We start from the raw sequence: 18290 nt of genomic DNA, 5'->3' as shown, positions 1-18290 counted from the left end.
ATGTTTAAACAGAAGTAGCAATTTCTCCCATTTCTGTTATTTTAACTTTTGTATAAATTACATAAATGGTATATAAAATCAAAAGTGCAAATTAGTTTAAGTAGGCTACAGACCTCGCTTGGAGTTAAGGTTTTTGACAAGTTTTTATTTTCCTCATTAACTTCATCCTGAAAAAAATTAAATTATAATATATTAGTGTTGAGACTGTGAGGGAACATATAATTTTACATCTAATTCTTAGATTTACAACTTATCATTAAAGATCTTACTTTTTCCTTAGCATTTTCTGGCATTTCTCCAGATTCTTCGCCACTTTCATCCCTTTCATTCTCTTCCGTGGGTCTCTGATCAGAATCAATGGCTCCTGACAATGACTATAAAAAAAACCAGTATATACAAAACGTCAAAGATACTCAAGCTGTAGAAAGTCAATTAGGAAGTCATTAATATCCTTAAATGGTACATGTATAAGATGAGGGCTATTGAGTTCAATCTTCTGTTGAATAAACTACATGTACATGAAACAAAATTCATATATTAAATTTAATTAGAAGAAATATAATTTATCGTACTACTTTATAAGATGAATTTACGTGACACACTTTCAGGAATATTTTATAGAGAATATAGTAACGATGCCGTTTCCTAATTGAATGAAATATTTTTTTTATGTAGACATTTAGTATACATCAAACTATACAAGGTTTTATATTTTTTGCTTAATGACGTACATCATATTCAAAATATACATCAATCTAAATAGTTTTCTACAAGCCTATAGAAAAGTTTTTTTTCAAAGTGGAAGAGGAGGGGGGGGGGACTTCAGGTTCATCCATCGTTGCAAACCACGGCCAACGATGTACGATTCTACTCCGGACCGTGGCTTGAGACGATGGGCTTCATCTAACAGATCTAATACATATTCCGTACGAATCCAAAAGAAGCTATATAGGTTCCGTTACCAAAGCTTAAAATAATATGAGAATTTAACATTGATCATGTGCTATCACTAGTACTGTCACACCAAGTACGCATCATTTGCAGGCCCGTGAAAAGCAATTTCAGTTGGGGGTACAGCCATACATTTTCTGGACATGCATTGTAGAATTTGTTAACGATGGGGTAACCTGCTTCACCTTTCAGAGTCTGCAGTGGACTCGTCCAAGGATGCTTTGTCGGCGACTGTAAAAACTAACCTGAGATCCCTACGCAAAGGAAAGCGCAAAATCTCTGTATAAAAACTGTTGAGGCTGCGGAGCTTCACTCATTGTTTATACGCCATAGAATAGAATCCGACATTAAACACTTAATATCTTTGAATATACAGAGGTTTTCAGGATAAGCTTCATTTTTGTTTCTAGGAAATCTGAAATATTTTTATCTACAAAAATAATATATTTATTTTTGTGTTTTTAATCTGAGTAAATCGATGACCTAGCATCGTATTAGAAAACTCAAGCCCCTCTAGGGCTTGAGTAATTACTAAATGCAATGCATCTTTTATTTAGTATTAACACTTTACAACTTACAGAACTGTTAAGCTATTTACACTGAATCCCCACGTCATAGATATATTACGTTACCATTTCCCCGCAAACAATTTATAGCGGGGTACAATTTTCTCTAAATTTTAGCGTAAGTTTAGCGTAAATAATATAATGACGTAATATTTTTATGAAAAAACTTTTCTTAATCTATGATATTTAAGCAACTGTAAAAAAAGTTGGAATTAGGCAATGAATTGAATAGTTAATGAGCTTTTTAAAGTGCGTGAAAATGCGTGATTGCAGAGAAATGGTAAATGCGTGGTTTTGCGTTAGAAATAGGAAATGGTGTGTGTGTTAAAAAGTTCGACTGCGACGAAGGGTGTTAAAATATCAAAACTTCACAATTTGATACAAACTTAATTTTTTATTCCACTTTTTATTTACTTAAGTCTTTTTTTTATTATTTACTGCATAAAAGTATGTAATAATAAAGCGGCTTCATACAAATAAATTCAATTTTAAATAGTTCCAATTTTTTAGCACGTCTACATTCCATTGACTTCTTTTATAGTTAGCCTTAACAGTGCTGCGACGTGATTAATTTGAATATTATCAGTTTTCTAAGTTCTCTTTTCTAGAGTAAATATAAAGTAATGTTTGCACAACCCTTGGTTGAGAAAGTCTTTATTGTGGTAAATGTGTGCTTTGACGAACATTGTCCTTGATATCGATATCCACTCATTTTTAACAAGGTTCTTTTGATTGCATTTCTTCATACAAGACTTGTGTATTTGTACTTTCCGAGTAATAACCTTGCTATGCTGCTGATATAGACGATATTGATATTGAATCGTGATTATTTAAGATATATTTCACCAACTTTCACAGTTACGCTAACCTAAACCTAACTTCTGAAACAGAACAACCTCTGACCCTATATTTATTTACATATTCATGTCAAAAATGAATCGATATCAACATCGCTGTTTGTTTTCAATAATTATGTTAAATATCAAGTTGAAAATAAGTTTTACATTTCAATATCGGTAACGATGCATTATTGCCATTATATTTCCATATCGACATACCGGTAGTACTAAGTCTTATAAGCATGATATTGTCGATATCATCGGTATCTACATCAAATCCGTTCGTGAGCATGTTTTTTAATCATTTTATTTTTGGACATAATGGAAAGTAAGTAATTTTGTTATTCCCGTGGGCAGCTTTAAACTTTCATGTCAATCAAAACCATTGAGAAACAAGTATTCTTTATCGAGCTAACGCCTTTCGTGACAAGGAGTCTTGTTTCAAACTATCGTTCGCATCCGGAAAAATGCAGAACTTCACCTGCAAAGTGCTCAGAACTTGACAATTTTTGTATTTATTTTTTGCCTCTCTGACCTTTTACTCACAACCTTTTAATCACAAACGAAGCACATTTTCACCAGGCTAGGCCGACCAATGCACATTTAAATGTCTTGAAAAGGCAGATTTAAGTGCAATATTGACAATTATTGTAAACAACTCAATGTTGAAAATTCTAAAACACTTACGCATTTTCTCCTTGCGAATGTTGAGTCACGAATATCTGTTATGTAAATATTAAAGTACTGAAAGTACTCATAGGAGATGAACATTGTAATCTGAAAGATCTCACAGGAAGTAGAGGAACATTTTCATGCTTTCAGATTTAAGTCAGCTAGAACTCATTTGTTAGAGATACAACACGAACCATTAAAAATTAATTCAATTGCATTTGAATAGCGAAGATCATGGTACTGCTTTTAAATTAGCTGCAGAACTTTTGCTTTCCGAAAAAAATATTTTGATAGACCGGAGAGCTACAGTGGCACCCATTGAAAAAACTGTATATATTTACTACTACTATATTTACAGCGTTTGCTGGTTCTCGATTTATTTCTCCATGTTTTTTTTAACTGTCACATCAAAACATTACTAACATGTTCGAAAATATTCTTTCACTGTTTCCACAACAAAACATTCCTTATAATTGTTGTTAATAGCCCTTCTGGATCATCATATTAAATGTCGTCTGTTTATGCTGCGCTGCAATTTTTGTTTGCAAGATAATTTGGTCCAACGCACTTCGTGCAAATGTCAAATATAAGCGAATTTCATAGAGGAGGAAAAGTTTTTATAAATCTTTTTCACGTTTGAGGTGAGAATTAGAAAGAATTAATCCAGAAATAAGCTTAATTTTTCGTGCTCAATAAATGTACTGTTTTACAATGGGTGGCTCTGTAGCTCTGGGGCCTGTCAAAATATTTTTCTGGAGAGCTACAGTTCTGCAGCTACTTTTAGATACAGGTCAGTCAGTGTAGATAAGTTTCAAACTTCTTTCAGTACCATTTATTACTCTTTTGAATGTGTACAAGATATTTGGTCCAAACAAAGAAACAAACACTCTTTATATTCGATGTTACCATCAACAGACACTAGATTGTCATTTTCTTTCTCTGATGAAAACAAGCATTTGCTTTTCTATTTTGGGTATGAATGGTTCTTTTTGGACACAATAATCAATTTTTATAGAATTCTGTGCTTATCTTTTTTATCAATTGTATCCTTATATATTCAATAATTTTAAATTTCATTTCAAGTAATTTCTAAATAGAAGTATGTCTGAATACTTTAAATATTGTTCGTTTTACATTCGAAAATTTTTAAATCATATCGAGACTCTACCACTTGCCGATGGAGCTAGCTACTGTAGGTCTATAAATTTTTACCCATACACAGCACTCAGAACCATTGAGCAGTAAGGGGTGTTTTTTGCCAGCACCTTCAGCGAAATGGTATTTCGGTTTATTATAGCCTCATCAAAGAGTTCATCTCAAAATGCATCCTAAAGGAACGTGCTACGCAAGGAATCAACAATTACTTTGAATCTCTAGCTAGAGCAAACTATTTTAACAACTGCGCCATGCGAGTGACACTTAGTTTTTGTGATTTTGATTTAACTCAAATGAAATTAAAAATCAGACATAGTTTAACGAGCTACTACAAGATAAAACATGAGGAACGATATGTTTTGATAATTTGGATTATTATAGCATTGTGTCTGCATGCACATGTATTCATTCATTTTAATTGTTTTATAAATTATTTATTAAAGCCACGCGGATATTTAAAGTTCAGTTCTAGTGATGAACACGTGACCAACTAATTGCTGATAAATTCATGAAATTAAAAATTAATTCATTTGAAATCGTGATATCGAGTATCAAAAAAACTTGAATAGCATTTAAATACTATTATATTTTTTTCCTTTACCAATGTAAAAAAATGAGTTGTATGTATCTGGTCTGACAAAACTTTGTCCAGTCTAACAGATCCATTTTACTTTTCAGAACAAAAAAATGTCTGACCGTGATTTTTTTCCGTACTATTTTTTAAACGAAGCATTGTTCTGTCTATTCATTGCTGATGCAAATTGAAAGAAGTTATGTAAAACCTTAACGATCTTTTTGACATTACATGTATTTCACAGCCTCTTACACTGACAGCAGACAAAAGCTTTATTTTAAATGATTCCGACCCTTTCCAAAGATTTTCCTACATCTTATCATTCCTTTTAACAGCACTGAAGCGTAGTGGAGTCAGCCGAGGATTGTCAATTGATAAATGAAGGAAAACTGGGACTATTATCAAATTTATGAGTCATTTCTAGGAAATATGATAAAAATATGTTATTCAAGTTAAATTGAATAAAATTCAATTTAATTTACTTTCAAATCATTTATGAAAATTAGATTTATTCACAAAAATGAAATGGACGCTTTTTATTGCGGACGTTTCTGCGAGTTTATATAGAATGGTGCGAGTTTATTTTTAATATCACAGGGGAGTAAATCGGCTGACACAGAAGCACCACGACAGACGCTATATAATTCATTGTAAAACTGCGCTAGAAATTGCGTGGCGACCATGGAAGATTGAACATAATTCAACTCCCAAAAATCATGCTACAATCAAATTTTTACCTTTGATTCCTCCTCTGTGTGAACAGATGGTGGTAGAGGTAATATTTCAGGCGTTGTTTCAGGCGCTGTTTCCGACAATGTGGCAAATGACTTGATGTGTAATATAGATCAGTTAATCTTTTATTTACATATTTGACTTTTCAATTTTCAAAAGATGTATTCCCCTCACAATAAATTTACAAAGCTTCTCAACTTGGTTTTATGAAATAGATTTCTTTTCTCGCAAATTATTGAAATTATCATTTGAATTTATATAAATAAATTACATGTAATATGACATAATCTAAAACTACATTCATACAAAGTACATTTCTTTACTTTTGCTTTATCTTCTTTTTCTTTCATCCTTAAAGGTTTGATGACTAGAAAATATATTTATCAGATAAATAACCCTTTTATCGTATAATAAGGTTTCTCTAACCATCTTTCCTTGATCTCCTGTCTCATCTTCAGGATTCGTCGAATGATCGATATTTACGTCTACCTTAAATGGAATCATATCTAAGTTACAAAAGATTGACAAACAAGCGATAAAAGTTTATTCAAAAACTAGGGACGTTCCCTAACATAATGTTTCATTATCACATCTGATTCTGGAATATTTTTCATTAACCTACTTTTTCATTTGAGATCTCTTCGTCTCCTTCCAATCCTCTTTGTAGCGGTATCGGTTCTTCTTCTTCCGTATCTATTTGCTCAGAATCTGTGCTCTCAGACGTTTCCTATAACAGAAACCAACAAGAAAATATTGATGTAACCATCAATTGTCGCCCGGGAAATATATAAAGTATAAAGCAATGAAATTGAGACTTGATCATCAAACCGCTTTGATATGTGTGGAAAGGCAATTGATTGAGACGATAGTTGCGAATATTTTGAAAACTTATAGTCGGATAAAAATCAAACAAAAACGATGCCATTTTAAACTTGATCCATTCCTAAAGTATATGTTGGCTGAATAAAATATAAATTGAAGTTAAAAACATGCATCACCTATATTCAAAAGTGTATTAATTTTAAATTTTAGAATACAAAACACGAACTGTGCTGAGTACGTTTTTATGCGAGAAGTAAAATTCGATGTTCTAAAAAAGGGACTTGTCGTTTTTTTTCGATAGTATATGATAAGCAAATGTATATATTAAATATGAAAAACATATATATTTTTACAGATTCACTTTATGGAAGTAAATGTATTATGTATCTCGTAATTTATAAACGGAAAGAACATTCTGATTAACAATCTTTTCAATGTTTAAAAAACCTTTAATTCTAAATAACTACTCCCACCCCAATCCCCATACACCAACACTTAAACTTATATGTATAGAGCAGCCCGGTCCTTCGGGCTGCAATAATCACCATCTTACTTTTAAGATCAAGAAAGTCAATTATAATATTTCAATCCCAAATGGTAAAAATGTGAGATAATGACAATAGTGTTAACTGAAAATTAAAACTAAATGGACATATGTTCAAAAACAAAAGAGAACACATTCTGGATGAACAGGGTCATGCCATTTCGTCATAATGGTATTACCAAAGTATATGATTTACCTTGATGAATATGACCAGACACATTTCAGATTTTGTCTAACAAGACAATTTCCACGTCGTATTGTAAAGTTTACAATGAATCAAAATTAACTATTTTGAATTATTTTCTTCCTATGCTTTTTGTAGCGTATTAGTATATTATGTTTTGATTCGAGTAATATTGATATTCTGTAAAACCACATATTTTTGAGGAGTCAAATTTTCAAAGTTTGGCGAAAAATAATAATGTAGATATGATTTCGTGGTTGAATTATTTTTCAGTAGGTTAATATGTGAAATGTTGTATTTCGTGGTGGATATAGATTCATGGGTCGGTTCATACCAAGAAAATTAATCCCCCGAATAAATTACTGATTTCACAGCAGTTTCGGGGTACATAATAATTAACATGATTTCTTCATTGTTATATTATTTTATTATTTTTTTTTATTTTCGTCTGAGTCAATGACTGTAACGTAACGTAAGACTGAATATTTAAACGTTTACAGACAAAAATGTCTGATGTGAAAAAAATTACAACATACTCTTTCACTGTTTGTCAATTCTTTATAATGTTCATCTGTTTTCTCGATATTTTTCGGTTCTCCATTTTCTACTTCTCCTAAGTGTAACAACTGCGACAAAACGAAAAAAAGAGCGATATAAAACGAGAGAAAGAGAGAGTAACCTGTATAAACAAAGTTAGATTTAATTCATCTTATTCAAATTTGAATCATTAAAGCTTGAAACGTGTCTTGAAATAAAAATATTTAATGTTGTCTTGCTTAAATGAAAAATCAGTATAATTTGTTTTATATCCAACCCATGGATTATTTTCATAACGCATGTTAGACTGGGAAAAAACCTTTAGATTGGAAGGTGTGCTGTGTTGTCTTCTAAAGTGCCGACTGTATACAGCTGCCTGATGACATGGAAAATTCAATCTTTTATGCCAATCGTACACCCACTTGCAGGTACAGTTATACACCCTTTTGTTCGATTTAAAGTGGAAGATGGGTCGAGGGAGAGTATCTCCAAGTGATGACGATGTTGCCTCCATACTTTTAGAGGAAATCTCTCTGCTTTGTCTCTTCATTTTCTTGTAACATTTAAATATCATTATTCAAAATGTTAAGTAAGAATATATTCCAAACTACATTTAAAAAAGGTTTCCAGTTCCTCTTAGGTATATTGCATTTTTGTGCTTTTTATTCAAAAGAGAAATAACTTTAAAAAACATTATATTATATTTATTTGACAATCTTATCTTAAAATCATATTCTTAATATGTGGGGATCAACTGAGTTTTAATAGCATGTGCCCAAAATTCTTATCTAATATTATTTTTTTTTAAATGAAGGAAATGTTTTTAAAGTCTTTCCATTTTCTGTTGAAATGGAAATTATATTATTTTCAATTACACAGGGAAAACAGCTCGCTTAAATTTGATATCAAGTAAACGGAAAATTCATGTGTGTCCAAAGCAGAAAAATGAGACTTAACAGGGGCCTGTGAACACCGCTGATTTCCACAAAACCTTCATAGCAATTTTCTTTGAAGTTCATACATGCATATATATTCTGTGAAAAAAAAAATTCACAGAAATTTCGAAAGTAAAATTACGTGAATATCACGCAAACAAATTCTTGTAATGTTCGCAAGTAAAGTTTATTTATATATAATTTTTGCATAATATTCAAATAAAAAGAAAACACATGGATACCATGTGAGCCACTTTTTTCCCGTGTGCAACAAAAACTTTTTTTGCGTTTACTTTCAAACATTTTAAGGAGGCTAGGGGTCAACAGATTATTTTTTTTATTAACCACCAGATTTAACTATTTCTTTTAGATATGATATCTTGAGCTGTCAACTATCATTTGGCAAAGAAAAATTTATTAAATTTTAGTTAATTATGATCATTTTATTATATTTTTTATGGAGCTCTCCTTCTAAAGGAGATCAAAATAGTCTAAAAATGGCCATGACCACCCAGCCTCTTGAAAGAATAAATAAAAAAGAAATGAAATTGTCAATATTACTTACATGTTTTGTTTACTTCTACCACTACTCTCTGACCAACCTCAAATTCATGTTGCCGTACAATTAAATCTGGAAATTTCAATCTAGATTTCTACACTGCTTGTTAGAAATGAAATTAAAGACACTTTATTAGAACGAAGACCGAAGAATAAACTAGAACTGCTTGCATAAAGTGAAGGACATTTACGGACGGGCCTCGACAAGTCTCAGAAAAAACTTTGATAAAGAGAATCAATGTCACGAAGGCGCTAAATGAGGAATGTGCAAAGGTTGCATCAACTGGTTAACAAACAAGTAATCTGCCAATTTAAAAACGAAATGTTTGGAAATGCTTGAATAATTCGATGAAATTTCAAAGAAATAAGTTACTAAAAGTAATACATTTGTTCTAAAATTTATGTAAATTGATTTTTTACTTTGTTAAAGAAGATAATAAATTTTAAAGGAACAAATGTTTTTCAATGTTGTAATGTTCTTTGTTGAACATTTTAAATCAAAGCCATTTATAGTTGTTTAAACAAATCTTTTTAAAATCGATTTTCTTTTAGTTTTTGACAAATACTTCATCGATCAACTAGCCATAAGGTATTTTATTTACGTAGCCTTGTACCCCGGTTATATAGTCTCCTTTAGTCCTGAAGATAAATGCTCTGATTATCTCAAAGTTTTCATAGGAGAGATTGGTGATCCGTATGACCTTTTTCAAAAACCAAATTACATAAAGCCTTGAACGCTTTGAAGAATATTATTTCAAAACATTGAAAAAAATTCTAAAGAAAAGCTTAAAGTTGCATTTATATTATAGACTTAAACTAATCATCAAAGAGAAATAATTAACACGCGCTTTAAAACGAATAAACACACACTGGGGATATCAATTTAAAAAGTTTCCTGAACGAGGACATTAAAGTTCTACACCAGAGATAGACAAAAGGTGATAAAAAATACTTTACTTTTTCTAACTTAATTTTTTAGAATAATACACTGAAACTAAATGTTAGTCATGAAAATTGAAAGCTTTGATTCATTGAAGCATTATTAAATTATAGTTGTATAACAGTGTATTGACTTCTGGAACACAAAATATCAAATCAATTTAATTATCCTCCATGACACCTGATCCCATCTTTGATGTTTTGGAGGTTCTTGTTTCCTGAGCATCTAATTCGTATTATTTTATAGACTTCCGATCTTGAATACTGTTCCATATTTTTTTTTTCATTCTAGATGTTTTGTTTATCGAAATTTTTTAAACAGTATATAACAGTTTGTACATGAATAATGAAATGTTGCACAGTTCAGTATCATTATGAGTCTAATAGTTACAGTTATTAATTCTTTTTGTGACAGTATTTTATAGAATTAAAATTATAACAATTTGGAAATGCATTGTATCGATCGCTTATTTTGCCTTGACAACAAACTTTGAAAAGAAGAAAAGAGATTTCTAGTGAGGTTTACGGCGATGGTATAACTCACAAGGTAGATGTGTTGAATCTTGGCATTACATGACCTAAGTTTTTCTTGTGTAGTTTACTTTCTTGTAACTTACAATAAATAAAGAAACTTCAGAATCAAACAGAAATGGACAGTGTTATTTAATGCACAACGAAATTGTTATCGGATAGTTTATCTATGGTTGTTTTCACAGATAGCTAGACCGTGAAGTGTTCCTAGAATGCACGACCATTAAGCCGAGCATGCGTATTCCAGACATATGAACTAACATTGTTGCTAGCGCTCTTGAACTCCAGCAAAAAGATATCTTGATGCAATGCCAAATCTCTTTAACTTTGAGTCAAGAAATACTTTAACCTTAACAATTCTGTGTTAATTACTAGTTTGGTATTTAACTACGAGCAAATCTTTTGTTAATAAAGAATTTGAATAAATGTAGATGTCCAGTACAATTATGTGGATTTGAAGAAAGCTCAGCAATTATTATTTATTTATAAATACACTTTTCTTTATAAATTAATGACAATATTTTGCAAACACATGAATTCAAAGGAATTTAACTTAATAACAGTATCATTCACAGCCCTAATTCCAAAAATATATACCATCAAAGTTTCAATTTGTTTTGATCTTTAAAATCTTTTAAAAAAAACTATAACAGTCATTTCATCATTCAAAAGAAAATTGTTGTATCATTAATTTAACAAACTTAAAACTAGGCCTCAATTAGGCCAATCTCACAATGACAATTTTTGAAAATCACTACTTTTTTAGTTTCTCGAAATCGACCGGTACAGGTCAGTGTTTCTTTTGAAGAATCTTCACAGCTAAATTCTTTTTTAGATGTGATTTAACGTTAGTGAGATTACTTAGCCATATTTTGTTTACTTTAACTTTAGATTTGTCTTCTTTTCAATCCGTTTGCACTAAACTTAGTCATTTTGTTTGCAATTTATTGAAATCGTTCAGTCGCTGTCCTTGACTTAATTAAAGGACTTGCACCTTTTCCCTTCATACTATACACGACTCTATTTTTACAAAAATATCTAAATGAAAACTTTTTTGGAAGATATAGAGAAGACGTAATCTGCTCGTACACAACTAGCACAGATAACAGATAGATACAGAATCTGTTAAAACAAGATAATTTTTGTAACTTAATATTTGTAAAGTCATAACTTTTTATCGATTATTAAAACTGCAACATCGTAACAAGTACCAGCACATCTTATATACGAGGGGTTATCAAAAAGTTCGTGGACTAGCGTCATAAAATTAAAACCACTTTAGGCACATCAATGAACATCAATGAATTTTCAAATATCTAGTTAGCATCATCTTTTCAATCCAAAGAAAAAACCATAATTCATAATTTTTATTTTTTAATAAATTAGTAATGTTTTTGTAAGCAATGGTATGTCCAGGCGGTGCAACCTCGAACACAACAATTTTGCTACCTAGGTGTAACTGAGAAAAACTCTTTTGATATGAACATTTGACATCCAAAAATCCCGTTAATTCAGGTATGTGTCGGGGCACAACTGTTCCATAATATATGAAATGTCCACTTCATTCTGAAATTCAATGAAATTTTATCGTAAAGAATGACTGCACTTAAGGACGTTATTTGGAACCTTTTCGGTTACCCATTTTAAGCTTAACGTTAAAATATATCGCTTAATTAATCTATGATTAATGTGCAAGCATATGTTTTTGATATTTATTTCTAGAATTTTTCGTCATGCATATTTCTATAATTACATACAACGCTATTGAAAAGAACATGTTTAAGCCATAAATTCCGGAAAATTGAACTGGACCGCTTTCGATTTTAAGGTGGCAGCAAAGGGGCAGAGACATTTAAATCGCATGGAAATGGATCATAAGCACATGGTTTTCCGTATTTGATTTACATTATATACGAAAAAGGCGGAGAGGAGGGTTTTGTGTTCATTGTGTACAAAAAATAAATGATTTATAACCATGCATATAATTTCATTAATTTGTATCCACGTAAGTAAGTAAAGTAAGTAAAGAGCAGAACATTAAGAGAAAAACAAAAAGTTCATAAAAATAAACAAAATTGTGATAAATATATGTCTGCATTTTGTACGCTTAGGTTTGTAGTGTCTTTTTTAAGAATTATTAGTAGATGAAAATGACACTGAAATACATTTTCATTTTCTGAACATAATGGACTGTCTTAGCGTAAATGAAAAATGATTTGCAACCTGTCTATAGGATAATCTGAAATAAGTACACACAATAAATCCATAAATGAGATGCCATTTGATTACTGGCAGAGATAATTTTCAAAAGAGTTTTGATCTTTATTCAGAGTACAAAGGACAATGCATTAAAGAAAATGAATTTCGGCTTCTACATTATCAAGCACTGCATAATTTTCTCTATCTAACGATCTTTTAAAATTGTAATAATTAAAATCTCACTGCTCATGTAGTATTTGCTGTCAAGCAGCGAATTAACTAAATCTTAAAATAATTATAAATTATGTGTTCGAACCTACAACATGTATTTAAAAAAATGACATTTTCACTTTATCTTAATCATCTTGAATGATAATTGTGGACTAAATTAATTAGTAACGGAAAAATAAAATAAAAAGTTTCGTTTTTTTTTTGGTGTGACTGTGGGCTCCTACCCTAACCTAAAACTGGTTGGGCTCCCGTTTTCAAAATTTCTGGATCCGCCACTGCTATATGTACAGCATGTAATCGGCAAAATAATACCCCTTTTCTTTTAAATGCTCCGAACAAAAACACTATAGTGAAAGAAGTCAACGTAAACTTTAAAACGACAATGAATTGTACGCAATGATCTTCAATGTTTTGAAAATGGAAGTACATGTAGATATAAAAAGAATTTTCCAACGACTGACACAGTGGAAGCGGATCGAACACTTGAATGCCACGTGAGAAAAGTGATTATAATATCAAACGGGTCACATGGGCTGACACTCGGTGACTTGCTAATTTAGTAGCTAACTCGAGCGAAGTTTGGGTACATTTTTTTAAAAATTAGATATGAGCCGCAACTTGACCAACATTGTCCTTTGGATATGTATAGGTTTAAAGTAAAATACACATTCTGTGCAAATAAGAAAAATGGTCAAGTTGCGGCTCGATGTAAACAAAGTCGTTGAAAACTTGTATGCATGTGAATAACAATAGAAATGAGACAAAACTGTAAGACCCCCGTCTCAAAAGGTAGTGTCGCTCGGTATTATTTAATACTTTCATGTAATATAATACACCAAAACCTGCTCTTAAGACATTGTTTAATACCTATTAAACATAAATTTAATGAATTTTGGAATTTTATTTTGCGCAAAACATCGGGTTCCAACTCTCATAGCTTAAGTGCAGTCATTCTTTAAACGGAATGTCCAAACAAATAAGGCCTTGAAATGACATCAAAAGGGGGAGGGGTTTCCGTTTTCAACATACTATAAGGTTTTGCCCTTGAAAAAAACTGGTATAGACCTAAAATATGTTGAAACCGGTTATAGAGAAAAATATGCATCCAGAGTACTTGTCTTTTAATGTCAAAATAGATTTAGAGAGAAAAGCGATACACATATAATGTCGATTTGCAGTTAAGGTGTTAAAAATCCAGCACGTCAAAAAATGACGTTCATGTGTTGTAGATATTTTAAAGCTCCCAAAAGCAAAATAAGCGAGGATCTCTCCAAATATTAATGGATTAATCCTTTGGAATTTTATGGTCATTGAAGGCCACTGTTCCTGAAATTGTAAGGTCATATACACAAGGCGGGTTTAAGTCCTTACTCAGCTCCAGGGAATTTCATGAAAAAAGTGTATGAGGTAGAAGAAGCGGACATTGAAAAAACAACGTTATCGGACGTCATGAAAATAAACTACGAAAGCGCCGGGTGATCCTATAATGTCATTTTTATTTTATAATAATTTGGCAAATAGATTTTTGACAGGAATTGCACTGTTTTCCTCATTTGTCAATATGGCTACAAACGGTCAATTGCAAGAATTGTATGTCTTTACTATGTATACTTTTACCTTCATCAATTAAGAAATTCGTTACAAAGGTGGATGAAAATCAATAAAAAGGAATAATGAAGCGAAACGGAAAGAGCCATTTCAGGAAAAGGAGCCAGAATCTGGAAAAGAAACCAAGCATCGACCAATCTTCCATCACGATTAATGTTAAAACAGCATAATACACAATGTCATGTAGTACATTGCACTTGTAGATGGATATTTCATTGGCATTGCAGGTGGGGCTTCTTGCAAACGAAGATGTAGATTAATTGATTGATTTTATGCTGTTTAACGACCCTCACGAGATTTGTTCACTCAAATGGAGACGCCCCCACTTGCCGATAGAGAGCTGCAAACTTACTACTGTCCTATACCAGGCACTCAGGACCATTGAGCAGAAAGGGATCTTTTTCGTGCCAGCACCTTCTGCGACAGGGAATCTAGGTTTATACGGTCTCATCCAAAAGACAGGGGAGATATGGAAACCAAAAAATCATTAGCCATTACGCTTAAAAAAGGGCCACTGGATTATGTATATAATTAACTCTATTTATGCTTTTCAAAGTTGATTGATATGCTATATAAGGCATTTCACATGCTCGAGATTATCTGTTTACTTTACGTTTTAATTAATAGATTTCAAGAGAGATCTTTTTTCAATCAAATGAATAGGGCAATGCTATCTAGATAACGAAAATATTTCAGCGTTTCTATGGTTAGATGTAGACCACATTTGAGAAGGCTAAAGGCGATTGATTTTCCTAACTTGAGTAATGGATTTTTTTAAGAAAAAGAGTTTTTGAAATGTGAATATGCGATTCTGTCCCATTCTGGCCAAAGACAAATAAGGAAAGATTTTTTTAAGATACAAATCAAAGAAAAGATTCTTTATAAATATTAAAAAGGATACCATGAATTCGTGAGATTATTATTTATCGTTTATTTATGAAAAATATACGCTGAGAATATATCACAATATGTTATTTAAGTGGTACAATATTTATTACAGTAATTTTTCTTCACATCTGAATAAGTTTTAAGTATGTTTTGTAATATTTCCTCGAAATAGTAAGATCATGGAGATAGTATGGTTTTTACATTGTAACATTCATTCATATCTGAACTATCTATACATACGATTTTTTTCTTTAAAAATGATATTGGCTTGTGAAGTAACCAGTCTTTTAGAAATTTGGAATATGATATTACCATAACAAATTTATTTGTATTAAAATGCCACAAGCATTATTATGTTTGACAGAGTTATGAATGCTACGTGTCAGTTTCAACTGGGTGATTATTAACAATGCATGCATTTTCTGATAATTGAAATCCCTGCAGAAAATTGATAGAAGGAAGTGCATTATAATTGATTTCAAAATATCGAACGTGCAGTACGAACAGGTTTTGAATAATCAATAACTATTTTTTTTTTCAGAGAAAGGATATGAGGAAATCAATGGGATAACGGTCCATAAAGTACATTTTTTGATACGAAAAAAAAAAGAAATTTCTCTTCTGTTAGATTTTCCCCATAAAATAGAAACAACCTAAAAACAGAGTTTCGTATAATCATAATTTAAAACAATATATACATATATATGTGCAACGAAACACAAAATTATGAATTGAAGAAGGAGAAAATTAAGAATATACTATAGACAATTTCTCTTTGTTGATATGAATGAAATTTGCGGTAACAAACACCATTCAAGATTTAATGTAAACAATATTTTATGTATAAACATAACACGATTGAGCGGCAGGCACTGCCTATAAAGCCCTCTCCATAAATTCAAGATAATATGTCCATTCAAACCATACAATTTAAGAACAAAGTACACAGACATTTAAAGCATTCGGCGTAGGATTTGGTGTCATGCATGTTTCTGGATTTCCTGACGACCGGTCACAGCCGTCATACGCCCCATGACATGATGGGAAAATTCGGGAAAATCCATTAACAATTCAGTGTGTCAATAATGTCCTAACAATAAGCATGAACACCATCAGATAATGATAGACTATATTTATCAACAAGGTCGACATGTGAACCATTAAATGCTTGATATGAGGACTAAAAGACGACTGTTGATACCCTTGTTTCTCCAGCTTGTTTGTCAATAGTTTGCTTTGTTTTAAGAAAGTTCGTATTCACAGCATATTCTTGTGTATCGGATTCACAGATAGACGCCGTGTACATGTGAGAAGGGTATATTGCTGCATAATTAAGTGAAGTAGAAAATTGATAAGTTGAACTTTATATTAAGTTTATTATATAGATTGGTTGATTTTTATATTTAACTTTTTTTGCTTAATAAGTAAGAAAAGTTAACAATTGAAAGATTAGAGTCACCATGTTTATCATATAGCTTCTTTTGTCGTGTCACCATTAACACCTATCTCAAATAATATATCAAAATACGAAAATGATGTGTCACACTTGTCGAAGACCACAGCAGATCTTCTCTTCTAATAATGATTTTAAAAAAATAAATTTATAAATTCTGATTTAAATTTATACGAATTCCAAAATTTGTCTGCTAGTAATTGGTCGGTATTTCATCCCAAAGAAATTCTGACAAATTGTTGGATTGAATAGTATATCCTTTGATTTTTTAGTATCTACATCTGGTATACACCCCGTCTCTAATTCATTGTTTAACAATACTCAATATCTTATTATTAAAATCTATTCATAGCTTTCAATCTCAAATGTCTAAAATAATATCAGCATTTCATTACAAACAGGTTAAATGCTAAATCGGGCTCACCAGGCAAAGAAAACTTTTATATTTTAATTCATAGCATTAAACATTTAAAGAATAAAATGTCATACTTTCGTATTTCGGTAGTTTTCTTTTTATTTCAAATAATAAAATATTTAATCAACTTTCAGTTTCACGTTGTAAACACTCTATAACTAAGGAAAATAACGCATTTATCAAAAGGTTTACATTCATTGTAGAATCTGGTATTATCTGGTATTATCAATGCATGATTGTCTAAAATTAATTGAATTTATGGAACATACGGCACGTACTTGAGAAATGAATGCTGATATTCAATATCTTCGATAATTTTAGGTCAAAAACCAAGGTAGTGTTAAATGTTATCTTTAAGAATCAATAGATAATGGACTCTTAGAACAATCTCGAATGAAGTACACATTCAAGATAAGAAATCATCAAATTGACAGCATTCTTTTCACTGTGTAGTTCATACAGACAAGTTAGAGTAAGCAATGCTTCTTTTCTGATTTTCAAGACATGTTTATTTTAACTTCATGATAATTTAATGTGACAAGAAATAATAATACAAGGAGGGAGATTATGCGGTTACGACGATCTGTGTATAACATTTTTGTTTGAATGTCGATATCAACATAATGTAGTTTACATGCTTTTTGCACCCACCTCACCCATCCGCCCAATTACTAGGCTATAGTTTGATATGTTGCTAGTTGTACATCTGAATCAATCAATTATTTCTAGAATCTTGAAAATAAAAATAAGGTTTCATAAATGTGGGTATTGACTGTTTACTTTAAAAATTACTCTATACATGTAAGTCTTTTGCAAAAATACATGAATATAGTTACTTTTTAAAATATCTCATATTGGTACTTGAAAAACTTTTTATATAAATGTCATATCCGTATCTGTAAAATTACTAAAATATGTAATCCATGGTTTGCCCATATACTGATATATCTCATGTCG

The 18290-nt window shown here is 31.1% G+C and overlaps 1 protein-coding gene and 1 long non-coding RNA gene across 2 annotated transcripts; both read right to left on the bottom strand.

Annotated features, from left to right (window-relative positions):
• Positions 1-112: 112 nt before the first annotated feature.
• Positions 113-5562, bottom strand: LOC134259640 (uncharacterized). The gene is made up of 3 exons (XR_009990392.1): positions 5495-5562; positions 270-374; positions 113-167 (listed from the first exon to the last, which is right to left on the bottom strand). It is a non-coding gene; the product is annotated as an uncharacterized LOC134259640 (long non-coding RNA).
• A 257-nt stretch (positions 5563-5819) lies between these two features.
• Positions 5820-8126, bottom strand: LOC134259645 (uncharacterized). The gene is made up of 4 exons (XM_062742243.1): positions 7896-8126; positions 7576-7665; positions 6112-6216; positions 5820-5978 (listed from the first exon to the last, which is right to left on the bottom strand). The coding sequence occupies exons 1-4, from the start codon at positions 8124-8126 to the stop codon at positions 5820-5822; spliced, it is 585 nt and encodes a 194-aa protein (XP_062598227.1).
• Between the last annotated feature and the right edge of the window lie 10164 nt (positions 8127-18290).

Source organism: Saccostrea cucullata, unplaced genomic scaffold, assembly GCF_032062105.1.
Source record: "Saccostrea cucullata isolate Sc308-1 unplaced genomic scaffold, CSIRO_AGI_Scuc_v1 ctg1911, whole genome shotgun sequence".
In the NCBI taxonomy this organism is placed as follows: Eukaryota; Metazoa; Mollusca; class Bivalvia; order Ostreida; family Ostreidae; genus Saccostrea; species Saccostrea cuccullata.
The sequence above is the reverse complement of the archived record's forward strand: the minus strand, read 5'-3'. Positions and strand labels throughout refer to the sequence as shown.